The sequence below is a fragment of the Tympanuchus pallidicinctus genome, unplaced genomic scaffold, assembly GCF_026119805.1.
Source record: "Tympanuchus pallidicinctus isolate F22 unplaced genomic scaffold, pur_lepc_1.0 scaffold16, whole genome shotgun sequence".
Taxonomy (NCBI): Eukaryota; Metazoa; Chordata; class Aves; order Galliformes; family Phasianidae; genus Tympanuchus; species Tympanuchus pallidicinctus.
Genome location: NW_026294679.1, coordinates 5793633 through 5817774, shown reverse-complemented (window position 1 = coordinate 5817774; position 24142 = coordinate 5793633). Strand labels below are relative to the sequence as shown.

At 36.8% G+C, this 24142-nt stretch overlaps 1 protein-coding gene across 5 annotated transcripts; it reads right to left on the bottom strand.

The window, feature by feature from the left end:
• Positions 1-1683: 1683 nt before the first annotated feature.
• Positions 1684-17372, bottom strand: FAM204A (family with sequence similarity 204 member A). 5 transcript variants are annotated; one of them, XM_052677322.1, is made up of 8 exons: positions 17336-17372; positions 16532-16832; positions 15598-15688; positions 15064-15100; positions 14514-14616; positions 12746-12835; positions 2461-2567; positions 1684-2093 (listed from the first exon to the last, which is right to left on the bottom strand). In XM_052677322.1, the coding sequence occupies exons 2-8, from the start codon at positions 16784-16786 to the stop codon at positions 2042-2044; spliced, it is 735 nt and encodes a 244-aa protein (XP_052533282.1). In that variant the 5' UTR covers positions 16787-16832; positions 17336-17372; the 3' UTR covers positions 1684-2041. The 5 variants fall into 5 exon arrangements, with proteins under 5 accessions (XP_052533282.1, XP_052533284.1, XP_052533281.1 ...); XM_052677324.1 differs by having other exon boundaries at positions 16532-16827; positions 17336-17368; XM_052677321.1 differs by lacking the exon at positions 17336-17372 and adding an exon at positions 16945-17329.
• Positions 17373-24142: the final 6770 nt, after the last annotated feature.

The window sequence follows — 24142 nt, the reverse complement described above, 5'->3', positions numbered from 1 at the left end:
TAATTAGTTAACTGAAAGTGAAAACCATTACATAAGGGTTTGCAATGCTGTGACAAATACAAAGTGTTGAATTCCCAGACAGTGGGAGTTTTCTGTGGATTTGGATTTCTTTCGTGTTTTCAAATGAAACAGTGCTGATCCTTATGATTAGATAAGCATCTTTATTTGAACAATAAATGTTAAATGTCACTATTCAAAATTCTTATTATGAGCAGATGCATAGTGTACTTAATCTACACTGCTTTCATGTGTATAAATAACGGATGTTCAAATGCTGATAATTTCAATGAAAAAGTATTAGCATCATTCTCCTTCTCAGTATACAAACAGCAGAAAGGTTCACTGTATCTAAGACTCATCTACAGATGCTTAAAAATAGTATAAAACTGTGGAAACTTGCACCCTGTGAGTCTGGGACAAGAACATTTTGCACAAACCTACACCATGACTGAAAAATTCTAGATGAACATTCAAGGTGTCATCTACTTTGGTTATAACAGTAACCATGTGCAACCTACCTTTGCAAACGCCAGGATACCATTTGCTTCTATCCACAGAAGAGTTTCTACAGCTGATACATTTGGAAACCATAGTGTGAGATTCATGATGTTATATTGCAGAAACCTGTTTAGTCTCTGATTTACAGTCCTGGCGATTGCATGCAACTCCATCATCACAACAAATTACAACTAACTGCAGATTACCATATTGCAAACATCTTCCTGAAAGAAATATGATGTCCTGCCTAAAAAAAGAGTTAAACCTAGAAAGCCCACCAAACATCCTGAAGGCTAATGAACAAAAATGCACTATTCCATGTCAGACTGCGAATCTAAACTCTTCAAATCAGTGCCATAAAACTTCAGATTACTATTTATTGGCAAGTTGTTTTAGCCTCAAGTACTTACACAGTAAATCACCATTACACTAATACCATACCTTTGGCCTGAAACATATTAATCTTGGTTAAAAATAAGTGACGTTTATTTTACCAATTCAATTCAGGCATTGCAGTGAATGCACACACATGCAAAAGCTCCAGGGAGAGAACTTGCTTGTTTCAAATGGGTCCTTTTCACTGAGAACAGTTTTGAGAAAACACAGTCATGCGTTCTTGTTATAATTCTTTTAAGCATTCAAATCCTAATTTATCTGTGAAAACATTTGACTTGAAGTAAACTCCTTGTTTATTGGGTGCAGCTTACTGTAAAACATAACAGATCCAGACATTTTTCAAGATAAGTATTTACATTCTTGATCTCCTCAAAGACTCAATGACTTTAAAAACTTGAGTTCTTCAGAAGGGAGAAAAAAAAAAATAAAAAAAATCAAAGGAATTTTGAAGCATTCAGAAGAACGTGGCACCTGGACATGATGAATAGCATCAGACTCTCCTAGTAGAGGGAAAATGGACTTTTTGGGCCACCTTTACATTTACTAAGCCCAAGAATACATAAATAATAATAGCTTTAAACAAGTAGAGTATTTTTGGTTCTGTTTCTTCTTTGTCCCCTCTTATTCAGCCCACACACCACGCAAAACTCTCGAGCTGACAAAAAATAAAGTACTTATTTAAATACAGGACAGTAGAGAAAAAAAAAAAAAAAAAAAAAAAAAAGGTAAAACTTATCTCTTTCCTTGTACCCACAAAAGGACATATAACAATACAGCACAGAGAACACATCTGGAACGAGTATTTTATTCCATCTTTAGTCAACCCTCTACCAGACTTCAAATGCATTCTGCAATGCATTACACTAATATTTACATTTTGGAGAAACACAGTGTCTTTAACACAGTACTGATTTTTAGAAAGCATTTTTGCTACACTGGAAGAACGACAAACCAACCTAGTGTAATCTCACAGGATTAGGAGGAAACAAGGATTTGCTGTGTTGCTTTTTTTCCGTTTGTTTTAGCTGATTTTCTTCACGTTTCAAGCTTTCTTTGAATGATTTTATGTGTGCTTATGTGTGTTTTTAGTCACCCACAAAACTTCAAGTAACAGTGGGAATTTGACTCCCCAGGAAAACAGGATGGACTACATGTATCCCATGTTGCTTTTTGTTTCCCATCTTTTCTTAGCTTCAAACCTGAAAAAGAGTACAGTTTCACATGAGGACCCATGAACATACATACTTCAGATATTTAACTCTATTATTTCTTAGCAGTAACAATAAAAATCAAAACTTATTTTTACTACTGCAATGAAGATGAAGGCAATTTTTACTATATGACAAACATATTAATCCTGGTAACGTGTCCTTAGTCTCATAGACTGCTCAGGAAAAAAAACTAACAAAAACAGAAGGTTAAACTAAATTAAACTAAACAAATAAGATCAACACAAGCTTATTTCAGCCAAGGAAACAGAAAGGAAAATACTGAACTGATATTCTGTTGCATATACTGAGTGCCATTGAAATGACAAACGTTTAATTCCATTCTCAAATGACTTACCCCCAAGCAAGCTTCTTTTTCTTTCGAGCTTCTTGGACAGCCTCTGCTTCTTGTTTGGCTTTTACAAAGTTGCGGCAAGCAGCAGCTTTGGCAATTTTCACACCAAGCTAAGACATAAAAGGGAACAAAGAAAAACTGAATAGAAGCAAATGGCTCATGTGAAATGTAAGCCTCACAAATTACGTGGTGTGGTATTGTTTCCCAAAAGTCAGTAAATACTAAAATATCTTTCCAATATTAAGCTGATGCTATACTGTAAGATTGGATGGGAAAGAACGTCTCTTGAGAAACATACAAAGTAGTGGGATCCCGTAGCAAGCAACCCTTCCACTCAACTCCTTCATTTTGAAGGATAAAAGCAAAGGGCAATAGCTGTGCCTCTCCCACTATACCACTATACCCTTTTTTATGGTTTCTGTTTTTTTTTTTTGTTTTGTTTTGTTTTTTTTTTAAATAAATACAGATAGACATACACTCCCTCCCTCTCTCTTTCAATTATTACAGCCACCCTATAACCTCAACTATACTGAAACACTGACAGGTCCCACTGATAGCAAGAATTTCCTGCATGAAACTCTTTGTTTGGATGAACTGCTACTACAACTGCTTCTCCAGTAGTATCTGTAGTCATGTTTTAACCAGTCTGTTCGGAAAGTAAATGAAGCAGTGTCCTTAGAATGCACCTGGCATTCAGTGGTGCTATCATATGCATGCCTTTCAAAATAAGATCTTACTGGCTGTGGGTGAATACTACTTTACCTTCACAATTCTCAATAAGTGAATAAGTTCAAGTTCACATTGCTGCATATCAAGAGGGCAGAAAAAGAACAGAGAAAAGGAGAAAAGGTTGAAGAAGGTACCATGAACTATGACCGTTTCTGTGCTTATAAGCATTCAGAATTCGTTCACTGTTGTTGCATTTTGTGACTGTGCTGTCATGACTTGACATTATTTGTAACTGAACTATGAAAGAGTTTGGTGTCAGAAGCTTTTCCCCAATAAAAACAAGCAGTTTAGCCTGAACTGCTACAAGCTGTGATGTGGACAAACAGGCTTTTTTCTATCCAAAAACCTACCAATAAGATGACATGACATTCTGCATTCCCCCAAATAGTCACAGGACCACATTAAAAAAAAAGAGGAATAGGAGATCCACCCAAAAGAATACTCCCAACACTTTGGTTAGGGTTCCATTATTGAAGTGTACTACCATGAACAACCTGCTGCACCTATACAGGCAATTATTTACTCTGAAAAACTTTTTATCCAAATAAGATGAGAGGATGCATGGGTGTATCTTCTACCTTTCTCCTGTTTAACATCTTCCCTGAAGGCAGGTTGATACCCAGATTTGCAAAAGAAAAAGAAAAGCCTTCTCACTCATCACTACAAGTTATTTACCTTAAGATTCTTTCACTATTCATGAACAAAAAAATAATCTTTCTGCAGAAGAGAATCTGCATACATATCAGGCTAAACTAAACATCAGCTTGTACACCATAACAAACTCTAAGCACTGCCAATATATGTACCTAATAGGTAAGCATATGATTTTTTTCCCCCCCAAATGAAACTGTGCAAAATTACTAACACTAAATAATTTTTGAACCTAGCTTTTGCACAGGATTATTACAGGGTCATAAATACACACCTGTGCAATCATCTCAATGCACAAGTCGTGACATTTCCAAACTCTCCTATTAGGTGCATAATTTCTGTAATGAGCATGAACATTTCATATAAATCATAATACACTGTCAGTGTCTCAACAGCCAAATCTCATGTGGAAGGCTACCAAAGGATAACATTCTTACCACACTGTCACTTTATTTAAGTTATTCATATGCTTGAATTATAAATGCATTTATGAAAATTCACGAAATACTAAAATGAATAAGAAAGGATCAAAAACTGCTCTATATTTAGAGCTAACCTGAAGCTTTAAATCCACCAGAATCACACCACCATCATTAGTCTGAATCGCATCTTCCATCCTAACATGCTAAAAAAAGATCAGCTGGTAATAGGTGATGAATAACGGTTTCTTCCTAAAAACACATTCTAGGAATCTAGTGAACACTTACACACGTGCAGACATTCACTACCGAGGTCCATACAAGTGCAAGAGGAAAAAAAACACTGATCTGTGTTTCTTGGAAGACAGAACGAGTTCTCCCATCTTTGCAAAACACAGAAAAATGGGATAATAAGATCCTCCATAGCGTATGTGGAAGTAAAAGCAGAAATGTTTTGCAGTGTTATCATTTCTAGGCTACATAGAGACAAATTTGCAAGACATGAAAACAAATGTGCCGCATATAAATACACACAAACACTGCAGTCAGATTAAATGCCTTTTGCTCCTACCCACACCCACACATACATCCACACCGCCCCTCCCAAACGAAATCCATGAAAGCTTGGTCAATGGGTTTTACATAAAAAAAAATTTCAGGTCATCAGATAACTCAATAAAATACACTGTTAAAAGAAGTAAGAAAGCATGAATAAAAATATATACAACAATTTCTTGTGTAGTCAAAGTATCAGCATTTTCCATATAGAACATCCAATATTTTGCTGCATTTTAATTAAGGTGTCTAAACATTATCACAAAGAACTGCAAATTGGTCAGAGCACGCAGTAAGGAAAATTAAGCTCTAAAGGCTTTTTATCACCATATTTCAGGAACCAAGGGTGTAAAATGTTCTAATTTGGGATATATTAAAAGCCATAAAAGGTCTTTCAAAAAGATTAATGGTACTTTGCTTGGATTTAAGATAAGGGCTTTAGCTGGTTGGAAAAGCAGGGCCCTGGCTAGACCCTTGAGGCATTCATCTTTACAGCCACTTGGAAGATTTGTAAAAGCGTCTGCATAACCTCCAGCAAACGCACTGCGACATTTTTTTTATTTATTTTTTATTTTTTTAAATTCCTTTCAATTTTACAGGTTTAAAGTCTGGAAGCCGCATCGGATAGTCAAGTCGATACGGCGGGTCACCCCACAACAAAATATCTACGTATTTAAGACTCACTGAACAGAACAACTTGGCTTCTAGCAGGTCAGAGACCTCTCCATTTGGAAGTTTACCAATAACGATGGCAAGTATCTTCCTGTAGATGCTGAACGTAGCATAAGTGAAAAATTCCTTATCGTGAAAAACAATAGATGTTTCTACTCATCTGAAAGTGTTACCTTGCAACAAATTGCTGAAGCTTTACTTCTTCCAAAACAAACACCTTCAAAAATAGCAATTACCAAACTTTCACTTTTTATGGAATAACAGGTCTCTATGAAAAAATATTTATGCCATTCTCTTTTGTTCTTTAATTAAATGAAAACAGATGTTTTCTGAAGTAAAGCAGAACCATTACTGGAGTACTTAAAGTGTTAAGGTCTTTAATTTTTATATCAGTTTGGTCTACAATTCCTGATTGTCTTTACTCAAGCTCAACATTAATGTCAAGCAAGTTACCTAGGAGACGAAAGAGATCAAAGAGACAAAAAACCCTCAAATGTCTGATTAATCAAGCCTGCAAACAGCTTATTTCTTTTAGCCTGCATGCAAGTATGAAAATGAGATTCTGGGAGCCGTACATTGTGCAGATTTGTTCATTCTTATCAGAACAAAGCCAGCGGCAGCTTATTTCATGGATCATTGGCACTGTCATCAGTGCTACACAGAACGGGTGACAGCTCCTCATTTTGAGGCTTGAACAAAATTAGCAAAAAGTCGGCACAAATTAGCCTCTCATCTTTTTAGTAATATGACATTATTCATTTACTTTTTATCCAATTTTTAATTTTTTCCTTGTCAGCTATCCCTTTCTAGTGTTTCTTGCACAGCATCATAAAACACTTTTAAAACAAGCAAAGAAATGGATGAAGTTGAAATAGTTCAGGCAGAAGAGTAAACATTTGTATTAAGTTGCACCAGCATCTTCCAGAAAACTTCCCTGCAAAAAACCAGGACATTTAACACTTGGGTTCCATACAGGAAGCAGGTTTCATTAAATAAGACTGCACAATGTAAATGCTGAATGGCATAGGCACGAGACAACAGCTTCAAGAATTGCTCCAGAAATATTTAGGTATGATACACAAAGTGCTGAACCCGCAGAGGCTCTAACAAAACATCTATATTCAAACAGGTCCTGAAATATCCTATGATCATAGGAGTGAAACCAAACAGCCTTTTAATACAGTGTTACAGTTTCTCATCAAATATGAATCTAGTTATTTCAGGCTTGCCTTTAGCGATGATTTTCTCCTTTTATGTTATGGAATGTTATCCATTGCTGACGTATATAAAATATATAAAGCAAACAAGAATACCGAGTGGATTTTGCAGTGAAAATTGTCCCCTTTCAATGATGTGCTCAGCTTCCACTGTAAAATACTTTGTAATACCTTTGTTGTATTTTTATGCTGTGTATTACAACATCAAATTATATTTGGATGGCACAGTAATGGAGCAAGGACAGAAAACTGTCGTAACATTAAGCTCTTCTCTCGATTTAAACACTGAAATGCCAGTAACTTCTTCCATTCATGAGGAAATACAGCATTAAAAAATTAACTGTAAGCTGTTAGATGCTTTACACAGCCCCCTCATAAGAAAGGCAGTTTTAAAAAAAGAACTGTAGTACTGTTTTCAGCAATTTCTTTATCTCTGTTCTTCTAAGTAAGAAAGCTTATTAACAAGCTTTGAACTTAAAATCACATTTACAATAATGTGCCATCAACAGTTTTATAAGCTAATTAGAAAAAAAGATTAATTAATGACTGGCTGCTAATAAAATGGCAATCATGAAGAAAGAAACCAAGGGTGCTAAGCTTCAACTACCACCAATTAAGAGCTAATTACAAACAAATTATATATGTGTTTTGCTGTGGGCTTTAATTTACTAAAATGGTTTTAATTAAAAGAGAAAACATGCTGATTAATTGAACTGCAGAAAAAATCTACAGTATAAACTGTGCTTTGTCTGTCTCTTTAATTAGACTTGTAACATCTGAAATCTTTTTTTAAGGTTTGTTAAGGAAAAGATATACATAATTAAGGGAGCAGAAGAATGTAATTCTAGGTGATAACCCTGCCATGTTCCAAAGGTTAAAAGAAAACAACCTCAATGAAGAGTGATATTTGGAAGCATCTCTGCTAAGTGTTAGAAAGAACCTTCACAGATTAAAAAAAATAAATTCTTCTTTTCCCCCACCCCCAGAGTCCTTGAGCAGGCAACACTTCCAAGTTAATTGGTGCCTAAGTTACATTCTGTATTAGACTGCATCAATCTCCTCAGGTAGCTAAAAGTACTACAATAAAATCATGAATTTTGCACAGAATTTAGAAATGAAGCTCTATTATGGAAGAGCAAGCAATTCAAGACACTACAGCCTATCTGAAATTATGATGTATGACCTACCCAGCTTCACAAGACAAAAAAAACACTAAGAGAAAGGTTCTTAATTTGTGAAAACATACAATCTTGCTCATCCCATGATATAGCTAGAAGTTACTTACAATGAACACTAACTTGAACACTGTAAAATGGTCAAAAATGATGTAACACAAAATGTGATGACGAGGGCAAAACCAGTAATTCTGTGAAATGAAAAGGATATCCCAGTGAGCAGATAATTAATTTGGTCCATTACGATGCAGATCTTTCATTTAAGCTTGATCACAATAGCATCATTTTCGTGTAAACTGCAGCTTCAAAACAAGAAAATCTCACCAAAATGCCAGAAGCCACGAAGCACACAGAAACAGCGCTGTCAAGAAGTCTGCACTACTCAGAGATTGACAACTATTTCAGTAATTTGGTGTACTAAATCACAAAGTATTTCTGAACTTCCATTCTGACAGGTAAATCTAACATGGTTTTACTGTGTTCAAGTTTCAGTCCCCAGGCTAACGTGCTCTTAGACAACGTGGCACCTACTTACCAGGCAGTAGCAGGAAAACAACAAGGCAAATGCAAAGTTTGAGGTTTAGACAGATCACTTCTCAGAATGTTAGAGCCAAAAAGTCTGGATTCAAACTGATCTCAGGAAGAAAAAGTACTACGAAAAATTCTCACTGCGAAAGGAAAAAAGAAGCCCAGAAAATATTTTCAGGCTGACAATTTGAAGGTGTAGGGGAAAATCTTTTGGACTTATGTCATTGAACCTTTAAAGTATCACTCCAAACTGAAATCAGTTCTTAGCAAAGTGAAGTTCCCAGACAATTCCACACACTATCCCTACTCAAATGGATACTCACCTCCAACAACGCACAGACACAGTGCTCTAACTACTCAACATTCCAGACAGAGCCCCACAAACAGTAACAGCTGAAGTACACTTCAAGGTATTACACTAAAAAGGTTTCTTTGAAACTGCTAGAAAAGTTGACACAATTCTAAGCGTCAGTCCTCTGCTGTATACAGACCCAAGTACTGCTTCCATTTCCTCTCAGTCACCCCAGAGCATCCCCAAGAAAATCACCATTGTAATTCAGTTAAACATCCTCAAACTTCATTCTCACTAAAAAATTCATTCTAAAAGATTCAGGACTCCCACACTAACACTAGCATTTATCTTGACATGTACCAAATTAAACAATCAAATGCAGTGTTCAAACCATAGCTTCAGGTATGCCATTCCACATTTTGAATGCAGAATTTCAAAACATGAGGAGCTGCCAGTGCTGAAAACCTAAGATACACCATGCAACAAAGAAAGCAACTGGATTACAATAGTGAACCTTGACTGCTTACAGGGTACCACCATATTCTGATTTAGTAGTTGTTCTTGTAAAGCCTGTATCAGGTTACTCTTAGTACTGAAGAACTTCTACTCTTGCACTACGTTGAAAATCCACAGTGAATTACGACAATTAAGCAATATGAGACACCTGCACTCTGCAAACATTCAACAAAAGTTCATCAAGCAAAAGCAGTGCTGATCTTTTATGCCATGACTGCACTGCAGCATAGAGATGCTCAAGCTAGACTGGGTTCTAAAAACAGTATAGCTGAAGAAGCAGACAGTTACTGATGGACCACGTCATTCTGACAGCACAATCCAGACATGGCCATATTGTTTCAGGAAGAATTTCACATAAATTATTTCACATAATAATTATTTTGGGATAACCGTAACTCCCTGGAGAAGCAGAACCCCCCATAAGACATGCTTCAGGGACAACAGAAGACAAGGGGTAACACTTACTAGTGAGGTGAGCCAGGAGATTAGGTTATCATCATCATAGGTGTACAATCCATTCTTACTTGAAATATATTTTCATACATTTTTAGCCACAGTCCCAAAAGCTACATGCAAATCCACCTGTACAATCACCAGCAATTGTAGAGCTTCTTCCACAAGGTATCCAAGTTGTAACCACCACAGTTAAAAACCTTGAGAACTCTATTCAATTATCTCAGTTTATTTCAAAATCAGCACATGTGTTTGCCAAACAGAAAGCAACAGCTAACATACAGCCCAAAGCCTCGTTTAGAGCAGTACAGCAACATTTTCCTTAAAGAGCCTGCAACAAGTACCATATGGAAACCAAAACATCCAAAACCTTGAAGCATTATCGTTTAGGTGTTAAGGATATGCATTTCAGTGATTCTCTCACAGCTGCTAGATTATGCATATTGGCCAAATCATCACTGATTTTAAGGAAATGTGATTTTAAAAAACCTCACTGTGTCACGACGATAGCATATTGACAGCATCACTTCAGCATTCCTTTGCTTTTTAGGACATATTTCTACTGCCCATTCTCAGTCATCTGTTTATTTTTGGCTTCATTTTTCTAAATACTGAAGCTGCCCTATCAGTTTCACAGGCTTATAAATGTTATACATCAAAAATTAGTTTCACTTATTAAGGCAGAAAACGGCTTTAAGAACTCTGGGATCTGTGCCTCAAAGCAAAAGCTTTATCAGCAGGTTCCAGTCACTGCTTCTTGCAAAAGAAAATGGTGCCGATTAAAAACCCGTACACCTGATTTCAAAAAGAACACCTACCCATTGAACATTTTTCACATGGCTACAAGGGGGCTGCACCCCCTGCACCCCGAATGGAAGGCAGCTGCTTTTCACATGCACAGCCCTGCGACATTGCTCAAGAAAAATAAAAGCTATACATGAAAAGATGAGGTTGAGATAACAGAACAATAATTCATCCACTTATTTCTCTAGACTTCAGAAGTGTTGCACTTCAATACATGCCTGACTTGCTCACGATGTTGCGTTGAATTTGGAAGCTAAGACAAAAAACAACCCCATACTCTGAAAATTAAGTCAGCCCTTACAATTATTACGTAAAAATATTGCAAAGACAGGAGGAAAGTTGTGACTGAATCACTACTACACAACATGAAAGCAGTATTTACTGTACTTTGCACAATGCAATGTTGTTTTCAGCCAGCCTCTCCCATAACTAAATCCTTTGCTATAGCCCTTCACTGAATCAGAATTAGTCACTGCTAGAAGGGCATTCTCGGAATAAGAAATACTTTAAATGATAGAGAGAAAAAAATAAATGTAAGCTGTTAAGATTACAAAGAAAAACAAAATTTTGCAGTAGGTTACACAGCAAATCTTTGAACCACTGCAGAACCCAAGCGAATTCACTGCAGTTCTGCCTTCACAGAACTCCTCTTGAGATCAAGACAGTCATTTGAGTCTTCCTTCTTTCAGCATGCTATTTATTCAGATAAACTCACTTAACCAAAACCAAATCAAGGCTGTGAATACTAATAATACTTCAAGCATTTTGTTCTCAGAATTACAACACGCTAATATTTGAAAGTCAACAATTTGGAGCTAATGTTCCACAGACATTATATTGCTGTAACACCTGTGATATGCTAGATGTTGCACAATCCCATGGTTACCAAAATCAGATAATAGTTTATCATAAATATTACAAAACCTTAAAACTTCTTACACTAATTTGTTTTTATAGTCAAACAACTTGCAATAGAACCTTAGTATGTTTTATTGATTATGATACTCTAACCACTTTAGAGTAGATGGAATTTGTGAAGGAGAAGCTTTAGAGTGTTTTGAATTCCGAACATAAAAGGTGATATAACAGTATCACAGCGAGAAGCTGGCTGGGAATATCAGGCTACATTTCTGTCACTGTCAGAAGCTGTTATCCTTGTGCAGGGAGGTTCTGTGGTCCTAAGTGGAAAAAGGCTGTTTAGTAACTAGAAAGTGCCCTGAGTGACCACGTGTAGGAGTTCCTACTGAATGCGTAAGAACACGCACTGAAGAATTAGCTTCACCTCACCATATTTATGAAAGAACTGTATTTCCTGTCCCAAAAATCATCTAGATTTTTCAGTCTTTGCAATCCCACATTATATGCCATTAAAACAAACTCAGACCTGCAATTTTGCGTTAAAGCTTTGCTGTACTTAGGAAACGCTAAATATTTGTAAGAGAATGAGAAGCAACCAGAATGTTCTGGATTCTTTTTTATTTAAATGCCTTCTATATCTTCAAACACCTTTGAATTCTACTAGTACATGCAGTGAACAGAAAATTCCCATTACATCTGAAGGTAGGTGAGCACACAAGACAGATAAAGAAAGCAAAGCCCTTCCTGAAATTATATAAATTAGATGAGTTTTTGAAAGGCTAGCTCCTAGAATCACCTAAAATAGCATTGTATTCAGGTTTTTCTTCTTTACTTCAAAATTATTCTATTTTTACCTTAATCCTTCTTCTTTTGCACTTTCTCCCCATGCCCACACTCCAATAGGCACAACAGCCTACGTGGGTTTCAGTGAAGTACTGTTGTTGGTGCATATGTGGTAGGTGGTGGCAACTGAGCCATTACTCACAATGAATTGCTGTTTCATATGAGATAAAGGTATGTGAGAGATCCCCTACCAGATCCTCAGCACTTAATACAAGTCCGAAAGACCAGATTATTGAAGCAAACAGCTAAACCATCCTAAACACCAGGCAAAAATATAAAAAAGAATCACTTCAGTTACTAATGACTGACCTGTGGAGCCAGTATGAGGATTTCAAGGCAAGGTTACTTGGGAACATCCATGGCTGTATTTTCAATTCTTACACACGGCTACACTTGTCCAAATATTATTGGATCAGCAGCTAAATCCTTCAATCATTGATAAATCTAATTAGGAAACAGAAAGGATGTCCCAAGCAATCTTCAATGCTACTTTATCTGCAACTTTTTTATAATAAAAAAACACATAGATGTCCAAAACTTTTTTTTTCCCCTAAAAGCTTTTAATAGACCACTTACCTCACGAGTTGCTAATCTGTCACTCAGCTCCTCAGCTTTATCAATGTCACCTTCAGCCACAGACTTCTCTATGCTAAGTTCCAGGCCAGACTAGAAAGAAAAAAGCAAATACCTTTAGAGCAAATAAACAGAAAAGCAATACATCTAAAGGAAGCATCTCCTTTTAAAAAATAATTTCAACAGAAGTCTTAAAATGAAGACACTGCATGAACCTGTAATTTCTTTGAAACACAAATCACTTTGTCTATGTATTGTAATGGACAGTATAATTAAGAATTCACTGAAAGACTGCCTGAGCACAAATCATTGCATTAGTTCCACCTTATGTGCAGGATAATACTGTAGGTTAAAAAAATTACACGGACTAGTTTATGCCTGTCACAATAAAAATCATCTGAAGATCTGGCTTATCTCTTCCATCCCTGGAGCTTTCTAAACAAAATGTGAAGTGTATGTGTCAGGTAACACAAAGAATGGCAATTACCACTGTATTGTTACAGTTCTAAGATCTTATCTTTATCCAAAAACTGAGTTCTGGCATGATGCCACTCCACTACACCAATAAATTCAGAATTCTAGTTATCCTGTGGAAAACAATGAAAACAGTTCAAAACTCAACCTTTACGATCAACATAACTCACTTCATGACATTTACAATTAACAGAACAATAAAACATTTAATGGAAATCATAGTTGGAAGTTTCTGAAAGGATCCAAAAGGATAGCATAGCAGTTGGCACTGACTTTGGAACTTCACAAAAAACTCATTCATCAATCACAAGAGACATTTTACAGACTCACTGCTTTTAAGCGTTAGCGATGCTAAAGAAAACAATTCTGTTGGTTTCATAATAAATACTTTAACAAATAGAAAAGCAAACAATTATTGAGAAACAGAACACTTAATTATTCAGATGAAAGTTAACAGAGTGCACAAATGAAAAGCCAACTCTTAAATGCCTTCTCTGAAATTAATGAGACATGTTCCTCTAGAAATTAAATCACAACTTAAATGGAGAACAGCTGTAGCACGTCGGGCCTCAGTCCAGATCTATACTGAGCAGTTTAATGACAAGTAAATGCCCACCAAAAGTCAGAACTCAGACAGAACTGATTAATATCATCACTGTCAATGCAGAAGTTTACTTTAAACAAATGAAAAACAGAAAGTTTGTGATAAAGGATGCCAACTGAATATTTGATGTCTTAAAAGTAACAAGGTTACTGTAGTAACCTTGTTAACTGTAGTTACCATTACAGTAAAACTACAGAACAAGCTCATCATATTTAAAGCTCCTGACACATCTATCATGATCTATCAGTAACATCAAATATGGCGTGTTATAAAGCAACAGTTATCAACTGTGTTGTAAATTTAGTAAAACTTCATGGTAGATTCAGTCCCCTGATTCAAAGAGCTACTGGTTTCAACTAATGGACTGATTTGGAACACTAGAGTTAAAACACAATGAAAGGTCACTGTAATCAAACAGTACACATCAAACCTTTTGTTCCTCAACACAATAGAATACAAAACCAAGAAAGGAAAGAGGCACGGATACCATCTGGAAATCTTTCAATTCAAGTAATACTTACATGACACCAAAAAGGAAATTTCATTTAAAAATATGCACAAAATTATTCTTCCTCAGAGTGACTTGGTCATACGCTTACTTCTGATTAGACTCAGTTTTACTGCTCTCTCAGTTAACATTGCCTTTTTTTACTATCAAAAAAAAGATGACATGGCTTTTGTAATGACAATCACCTTTTGTGGAGCTCTGCTATCCACAGGTGATTCAAATCTATCATTGATTCCAAAGTACTGTGTAAGTTCTTTCCAGTGGTCTTCATTGGTCAACTGCTGACTACTAAAAACCAAAAAATAAAACTCATTAATATAACCAATTTGTTTCCCACAGCTTGCAATGTTCTTTTCAGAACTAAAATAAACTCTTCTATTTGGCAGATGCACTCTTTTCACCTGACATTTTCTGATGCAAGTTATTCCTTTTCCTCTGTAACCACAATGCCATTATCTTGAAAGCGAGCTCGTATGCAATTACATGACAAACACCATTAAGAATAACAATAAATTAATATTAAGTTGCATTAAATAATACCATTCTGTTATTTTAAATCAAGCAATAAGCTATCACTAGAATTCAATTCAGTCTGCATGACAGACACCAAACAACTTCAGTACATATTTACCATGACAACGTTCAAAGCCAGTCTTTGGCTACACTTCTTACAAGTTTTGCTTGATATTAAAAACAGACCTGATATAATCACATTGACATATATATTGGTTATACCTCTTAGTCACTTCTTTTTTGTCCTTCTCAAGTTTTTCTAAAAAAGAAAAAAAAAAAGTCCAGAGTTACACAGCAATGCCCTATTGCATCCAATACAGTTAACAGATCACTAATAGAGTATGTTCCCATTGAAAGACTGTCACAGGAGGACCTGTACTGAATGCTCATGGGGGATTTAAACTACTCTGCTGTGAGGCTTTTCATTTGAAGAACCTCCTACAATATTTATCAAAAAGCATTGATCAGAACAGACAAAGTAACGTATGAAATAATGTACTGAAAACATGCCCAGCCTTTCAAAGTCAGTACTGACTGAATAAATTCTGCCCCCTCTTTAAAAAGAACTTATATTTTAAGTAGCAATTTACAGTCTAGGTCTAGAATGGATGTGTAACAACTAGAAAGAGAAAATCCTAGATATCAGATGACACCTATTCAGGCATTCAAGTATTGGTGAAAGCTAAAAACATACTTCCAATGTACTTAATACTAATTTCATTTACAAAAAATAAGGTCAGGAATCATGCAAAACACCTTTTCTGCGCCGCTTTCTTTTTCGGCCTCTGCTCCCCTGATTTGCTTCCACTTTCATTTCACGGTTTTTCTTCTGAAGCTCCAAAAACTTCTACAAGATTAAGAAAAAGCAAAGATCGGTATTTTCTAATTTTCTTTAGAAAAAAAAAAGTTACATAGAACGCTGATAAACGTTGTCCCAATATCTCACTTATCCACTGTAGCTTCCTGTATTTATTACATTCAAACTTATGCAGAGAGCATCCAACCCTGATGGAGTTAAACTGGCATCAGCTCTATCACTTTATCACCAATATCATTGACTTTCTGCCCTCTCTAAGTCCCAGAAGTATTCAAAATAGTTTTCTCAAGGAGCACAATGCTGAATATGCTTATGTGCACTCCTAGGCTATGTAACAGCTTGAAATTGCACAAACAGCAGTTTAGAATCCAAAATTACTGACAGCATATTCCTTGCACATCAGGCAAGTTTTTACATGCAACAAGAAAAATAAAGAGAGGCTATAAGAAGTTATGTGTACGGATACCTACACCTAAACCCTGTACAAAGCAGAAAGGTATAGCTCTACTTCACAGGTATAAATCAGCAGTACAGTGACTAACATGCTTAGCTATAAACATACAAAAACCAATTATGAGGAAGCTCAGAACTCACATACTACCACAAACACAAGTATTTGTGCAATTAAGTAGCTACCCAAACATTTCCTTGCTGTGCTTTTAATCACTGCTGCACAGAAGAAAAAAAAAAAAAAAAAAAAAAAAAGCAAGCTTTGTCTTCCTTCCCATTTAAATTCATTCTACCTGACGTAATCTAATGTATATTATTGTGACAGCATTTCATTTTACATTGGTATACCTAAAATACCCAAATTTGAGTTGCTTAAATTTAAAAAAAAGCTCTGAGTATTTAAAGCCATGCTACGATACCCACATTCCATATAGTTAAAGGAATTCCAGCAGGGCATGTTTCAGATGTGTTTTCTCCATCTGTCACGGATATCAAAACTGATTTAGTGATGGCATTACTTTCAGGTCCACCCTCCTGCAATTCAGGAAGCTGAACTCTTTCTGCATCTTCCTTTATATGTTCTTCCTTCAAACAGGAAATGCATGACTCCTCTTCATTCTCAGAGCTCAAGTCAACATCACTTTCATTCAGTCCTGGAGGTAACAGACCGCTCCACATCTTCACGCAAGGCCAAGGTACTGGGAGTCATGTGAGCACACCTGTTCTGAGACAAAACCACCATCAGCCAACAGAGTCAGAAACACCAGAATGTAATAACAGAAACACTTCTCCCGAGGCGCTTTACACAAGCTCTTTATAAAGCTGTTAGTACTTACAACTTCAGAGGCAAGTTAAGAAGAGGACTGACATACACAGATTAAAGATAGTACGCCTTTCTTTTTTTCTTTTTCGCCTTTCTTATTCCTTAAAGTTTTCTCACTTCAGGCTTGTTTACAGAAGCTTCCCAGCTTTAAGCAGAACACAGCAGCAACGCCTCTCCGGGACAGCAGACGAGCATCCGCAAACCTCCCACGGCACCACCGAGCGGGAAGGGCCGAATCTCGAAAGCGGGAGGACGGGGAGAAAAGCCCGCTCAATAAAGGAGCCAGGAGGGGCGCAGCGCTGCTCCAGAGCAGAGAGACAAAAGGACTACAGGAAAAACAGACGCCTCGCAGCACAGCCCTCACCGCTACCCCAACGCCAGCTGCGGAAGCAGCCCGTGTTTACCTGGCCGCCATCTTGGCACCCCGGAACACTCCGCCCGTTGATTGGGCTCTGCCCCGCAGCCAATCAGCGGGCGCTTTGCTGCCCTGCTCCCGGCCGCCATGTGCTTCATTGCGACGGGGCTGGGCGCGCGGCAGTGCAGTGCCGTGCAACGCTGAGGTGGTGGGGTGACATTGCTGCAGCCGGGACAGATGCAGATTGGTCTCATATCCCCACATATGCAATTTAAATGTACTTCTCGGAATAACAGCCGTGCACTCAAGAGAAAAACAAGTCACTTTCCGGTGTTCCTAGTTGTGATAGAGGAGTATGGAAGGTATTCAAAGCTAAACCTTCTCATTTGCACAATAACCAAATGTTTGGAGTGGGACAGTGACTAAGGTTGCAAACCTTTTCTTCATGGATGAGAAATCTTTTTAAAATTCCCTGACTTGTCTCATATTTACATGGTAAATGGAAAGTCTCAAACCACCTCGTTCCAGCAAAGTTTGAATTTCCCTTAAACAGCACCAAGAATGTGAAAAAAATGCCTCTGTGCCTGGAAACCAGTCACTATGAACCGATTAACAGCATGTGAGATGTCTCAGAGGCAAACGCCGACTGTTTGGAGAGCACTCAGTAAAGCACATAGCTCATATGGAAGTTTCTATTCTTTGTCCTTTCAGTGTATGTAGGTGAGACATGAAACAAGTGCTTAGCAGCAGCTGGTATGTGGTTTGGCATGAAGCCTCATGTGCAGGGAGTGTCAGGAAAGGTGGCATAGAGAAATAACAAGAAAAAGATACAACGAAGATGAAGAGATCACTGGCACTGAAATGTGTCTGAAAGAGAGGAGGGCTTGCAGCTGACCAGTTATCTCAGCCGTGAGGCCTCTGAGAAAGAAATTACTGGCACCAAGACACAGCTTACTTGTGGACAAACATTCAGATGTGAGGGGGGTGAGAAAGGGGCGTGAATTCCAGTGTTAGGAGGGATAAAGGCAGACAGCAGGAACTTCGAGTAGGATCACCTCGGATCACCAAGGTGAGTAGGATGCTGCGTGGTCACCTTCTGGGACTGGCTGTGCATAGAAGGAAAGACAAACACCTTTCTCGTAGATGTAAAACAGATCTCCCAATTCACTTCCTTTCTATGCTATGATATTACATCCTCAGTTTCATTTCTGAAATCAATTAATTCCGTAAGTAATCACTTTTTCATGAACTACATGTAAATTTCACACTCAGCTTGCTAACTAGTTTTTCCTCTCATCTGGGAAATCAATTTTTAAGAGATTTATTTTATTTACGTTTAATACTTGGTTGCATTTGGTATACAGATAATTGTTAACTGATAAATATATTGCTACTGTATATTGATTTTAAGGGACACATTTGGAAAGAGCAAGTTTCATCTCATGTCACAGTTTGTATCCAAAGGCTGTGATCTTGATTTAGCATCCACAGTCTGTTTCTGGTACATGTTGGCACAGGTAGATCACACAAATGCAGTACTAAGATCATAGAATCAGAGAATCCTTGGAGTTGGAAGTGACCTTTAAAGATCTGTTCACCTGCAATTCTTATAATTTAAAAAGCTGAGCAGATTCTGACTTCTCACAGAAGAAACAGATAAAAAAAACATTGATAGAATTCCTCCTTTGCTTTCTGTGCCCCAGAAGCACTTGCCTTCAAAGGGTCGGTGACTGCTGAAGCTACAGTTCACAAGGTTGGTTATTTACAAGAATTTGCAACTTACCCAATTTTATTTTGGTACTGTTGTTGCTGCTGCTGTTGAAACAATGTGTGCAGAATCCTTTTATGAGGAAAAACAAGCAGGGAAGGCAGCCTTGTAACCAACACTGACACTTCCCTAGGGCTGATTGTATCCAAAACTTGCTTCAATGTTGAATTCTTCTCAAGCCAGTTTTCTACTCCTCCTTTAATGAATTTTCAAATTATACGATTTATTTCCTTTTGATTAACTGATCCAGCTTCCTTTTTCACTTCAATTTCTGCTCTGGGGACCTGCCAATAATGACTATTATGAATGAAATAAGTCATGCCTCTGAAAATCCTATGGAACATCAAACTAGTCTGACTCCTAGGTTCAGTATTTTTGGTGCTATAATTAAAAATTACTTGAAGGAAGACCTATTGCAATTAAGTGTAACATCAAGTGTAATTTGACTGTTTGAAATGCAGCAGGAACCTCATATTCCTGTTGTCTCAAGGTAATACATCTGACCATACTGGAAAGTATTCCTTGGGTTCTTTTTGAAACACTCTCATAATTACTAACTTTAACAAGAGTGATCAAATTTGTCCAACATCAGAACAGATGATGCCCATGTGCATTCTAGCCCCCAGGGCCAAGTTCTCAGGTTGAATTCTCTCCAAAGCACTGGTTGAAGCTCAGATCTTTGGACTTCAGAACATAGTGGAAGCAACTAAACTATTTTCTCAGCTGCATGCTTGAAGCCATGATTAGCTAATCACAAGTAATCATATACATGCTTATTTCCACAAAATATATGCAAATGGTTTCCTAATACAGAAATAGAATCTGCTACAAGATAAATTATGCACTATTAGCTGTTTCTTGTTTTTAGCAAGAAATGAGGACATCAGGACCTTTTCCTTAAGCATGAAAATATGCTGCATTTTATCCTTTTGAGACAGTGTTTTGGAAATATGTCAAAATGATCAAGAACTGAATTCTTGCTTAATCATAATAGGAAGGCCTTATTGTATTAGCAGATTACAGTCATTGTGTTAGTATACTATCTACCTTGTATTCATTTTTGCTAACATAATGAGAATTTTTTCCAGCATGATTATATTTTAATACAGTAAAATAGTATTGGAAAGGAAAATTAATATGATTTTAAAGTGAGATGCAAAGACAATAAAATAACCTCTGTTTTTTTCCTAAACTTTTAATTCATTGCTAACTTAAAAATACTTTTTATTAATCCTTTAAAATAATTATATTCAAATGAGCATTTAAAGTCAGTTAAAAGGATTATAGTGTCTCTTTTTTTTTTTTCCACATACTGTGCCATATAAGAACCAAATTAATTCTTGCTAAACAAACATTACAAGAACCATCATAGAGAAAATTAATGGAAATCTCCAAAGAACATTATCTAAGACAGTACATTAAAGTATATTAGTAAATATTCTACAGTATATATTGTAAGTAGTAATGATGTTTTGTAATATGAGCTCTCTTTACCTCCTTGAAAGTATGACAGTAATCCAGGCAGGCCCTTTCCTGAGCCCTGATCCAAAGCCCTTTAAAGTCAGTGGAAAGATCTCCACTGGCTTCATTTGGTTTTGGATGAGACCAGGTATTTCTAAATTTGAGATATTTCTAAATTTGCTTGTTTGAGAGCAGCGTATAACCAGACAACGGATGACCAGCTGCATGCTATCTTGAGTACAGCATAAGTTTATATGAAATCTGCATCATATATTTCATCACAACGAAGATATCACCCTTGCTGCAAGGTTTTCTATTCATTACTCAGATTACTCCAGGTTTTGTTGTTGTGGACACAAACTCCATATGCTGTACTGGGGTCCTGGTGAAATTTGCTCTGCTGCAGCAAAAGAAGAGAAATACCTGTCTGCACTAAATGCTAAATATTATCGACCCAAGGGAAGTCACAGAGCAGTTTTCCAAACATTTTGCAGAGTTTTTCTTTGCGTATTGGTTTAGATGGCATTAAGAAGCACAACGGTGAGAATTACAGCAAGGAGTTCCTTTCTGTGACCCACAGATATAGCATTAGAACAAGTCTTTCTTATTTTAGTTTGTGAAGCAAACAACTCTATTTTAACTACTTTTCAGGGCTATTGATTACAAATCAATTAGTTTACTATTTGTACTTCAATAAAGATCTATATAATTAGAAATCTTTTTGAGAATCTTTATCTTTATTATGTTATTCTGTGTGAAATTTACATGGAGAGGTTAGTTTTGCTGCTGTGTACACTGTCTGAAACGTGCTATTGTTTCCTTTATATAAACAGCGTCTGACTTTTCAAGCTATTGAAATGAATCTGTATAGGCTCTATGTGTACCAATGCCCTCTACTGGTTTGAAACACAATTGCTCAGTAGAGGGTATTGCTGTTTTCCGTTATTGGGGAAACTGTCGTATTGAAATTGTTTTCTTTTCAGAGCAGCAGAATTGCAGCTGTGTATCCAGGCTCTCTGAAGGTCAGGTAGCTGTACTGTGGGCAAGCTGGCAGCTGAGCTGTGCTACACAGGTAAGTTTTTTGTTGCCTTCTGCATGCTTCATTTTCATTGATTTGGAATACTTACCTTGAATGACAGGCTTCAAGGTAGCAGTCTTGTGAGGGAAAACACTTTCTTGAAACTTGTTGAGTACCAGGCTTCCAGTGCAGATGCTCTGTTGGCATGGCAGCCACCTCACTAAGGAGCATCTTTGCTCTTTGAGCTGGCTGAGGGCCTACCTGGGAAGACAGTGGGCAGTTGTGTTGCCAGGATATGGCACAAATAACCCTTGAGGCACGGGAGCCATCAAGCTAATGAAGTGCGTTAAGGAAAAAGTCTTAACTATCAAGGGGTGGATCCACTCCCCCGTGCCACAAACCAGAGGTCATGTGCCTGAGGAATGTGTATCCAAAGATAATACTACCTTCAGAGAACTCTACTTACAGGTAAGTAACTCTTCTTTAAAGGAGGTATCTTTGTGTGGCAGACTGTTTATGGGAGCAATTTGAATTGAACTTTAAATGAAAAAGGCATATCTCTGTAAGTGGTAATAATTTTAGTCATCTCGCTGTGGCTAGGGGTTGTGGAATTCATTAGCACAGATTAACATATAAAGTGGGTGAGATATCTAATAGCAAACGTAGAGGTTTAGGGACCTTAATTCATCACTGAATGAACAGCGTGTACAGTATTAGGGACTATGAAATTTTTAATTTACACAAAGTGTCCAAGAATATAGGGAATAAATTTAAACCCAAAACAGATAATGGAGCTGTGCCCTGCCTAGCTGGCAAGTTGAATTGTTTTTACACTGAGTGAAGAAAGCTAATTATCCCAAGCACAAGGAGACTGCTAAAAATAATAAGATTATAAAGAATAATTTGCTGATATAATTACAACAAAATTGGGTACACACAATCGTCAGATACATGTATTGCTTGACCTGGGCGAGAAAGTGAAATAAATCCTTCCTCTATAGCCTTCGTAAATTTGTTTTTATCATCTCCAAGTGGTGTTTGCACAGGCAGCACAATTTGCATGTGTAATGTGGCTGTACAAATTGACAACAAGTAAATTATTCAAGGAAATAGGCTGGTCGTGGGTCTGAACTATCTCGCAAAGCCTATTCATTTTGAAGAATCACTGAGACGTGAAGCTCATACATCAACCATTTTCTGACAATCCTCAGACTTATTGTCTCCTAAAATGTCATTATGGCTATTATTTATGAAGCTAATTCATTTATTAATATATATTTAACTCTGACTTGTCATGCACCTTAGCAGGCATTCTGTGCACTGCATATTTTTGAATAGATGAAAGAGTTTTGCATGCTTTAATGATTACTGTAAGCTGCTATAGATTTATAGAATGCAGCTTTATTATCTACTTGCATTAATACCTTTTTGTAACTTTTTTTTCCTTAAGGCCATCAAATATAAATGGCAAATGACATATCCAGGAGATTGTATAAAAAGAGATTTTCTCAGAGTTTGTTGAATTTTAGAACAAAATAGGTAGCTAACTGTTAAGTCCTAATTCCTTTTTAAGAGTATATAACAACTGTGTTCAGTTTTTGTGTGCTTTGCTAAAAGTATTGAATGAAATACGTGAAGGCAGGTGTTTATTATACTTTGGTGGACAAGTGGCCATCTTTTGATTATACCAACAGGGGGAGTACCATTTAGAGGTGGGGGAAACATAGCGGATGGAAAATAGACATTTTTCTATGGTATACATAGAATATAGATAATTTGACTCATATGGAACAGTCTTTAGGAAATGAACGGCACACAGTATGGGTAATGAGGTTGCCTATGGGTCAAGGATTTTTTCATCTTGATTCAGTTATCTTTAGGGCATATTAAAAGACATGGGGATCACAGTAACACTCTTCTGACATTTGCACAGTGTCAGGAAATTAAAAATTGCATTCTGCTCTGAAAAACATATTTGGGGTAGGCCTAAATTTTATTACACACACAGAATTCAGATTAAGATTGTAATTAGCATAACAAATTGACTAATTAAAATACATAGTTATTAGGACTGTATGGTCAATTCGACTATTTACAAGTAGCTGAGGTCACAATTTGAGATGACTGGCCAGGTAGTGTAAGAACTTTTAGAAGTTATGAAATCTTGCTTGTGTTATTGATACCACCTAGAGATCATGTAGGTTGTATAGTCTTGGTTCCTCAGTCTTTCCTTTTGTAGGGTGGGGATAAAAAATTTGACATGCCTCCTAGTTTTGTAAAGGAATAATCCACTGGGTAAATGAGCTCCAGTCAGAGCTATTCTTTAGTATTAAAATTAGGAATTGTGTTATTTTTCATCTACTCACAGGACATGCTAGATAGTAGTATAGTAATAATTGTAAACCCCGGAATGGACATTCAGTGAATAATAAGGCATTTACTGCACCTCCACCTTAAAATCTCACACAGCTATGCTCTTCATTGTTGTCTAGAAAACTATTTCACTTTAAGCTGAAGGAGAACACAAGGAAGTCCTCAATGCTCTTTTACAAAAAGAAGAACCACCACCTCCTTAGGTAGCATGGAAGTCTTTTGATAATGGTAAATAA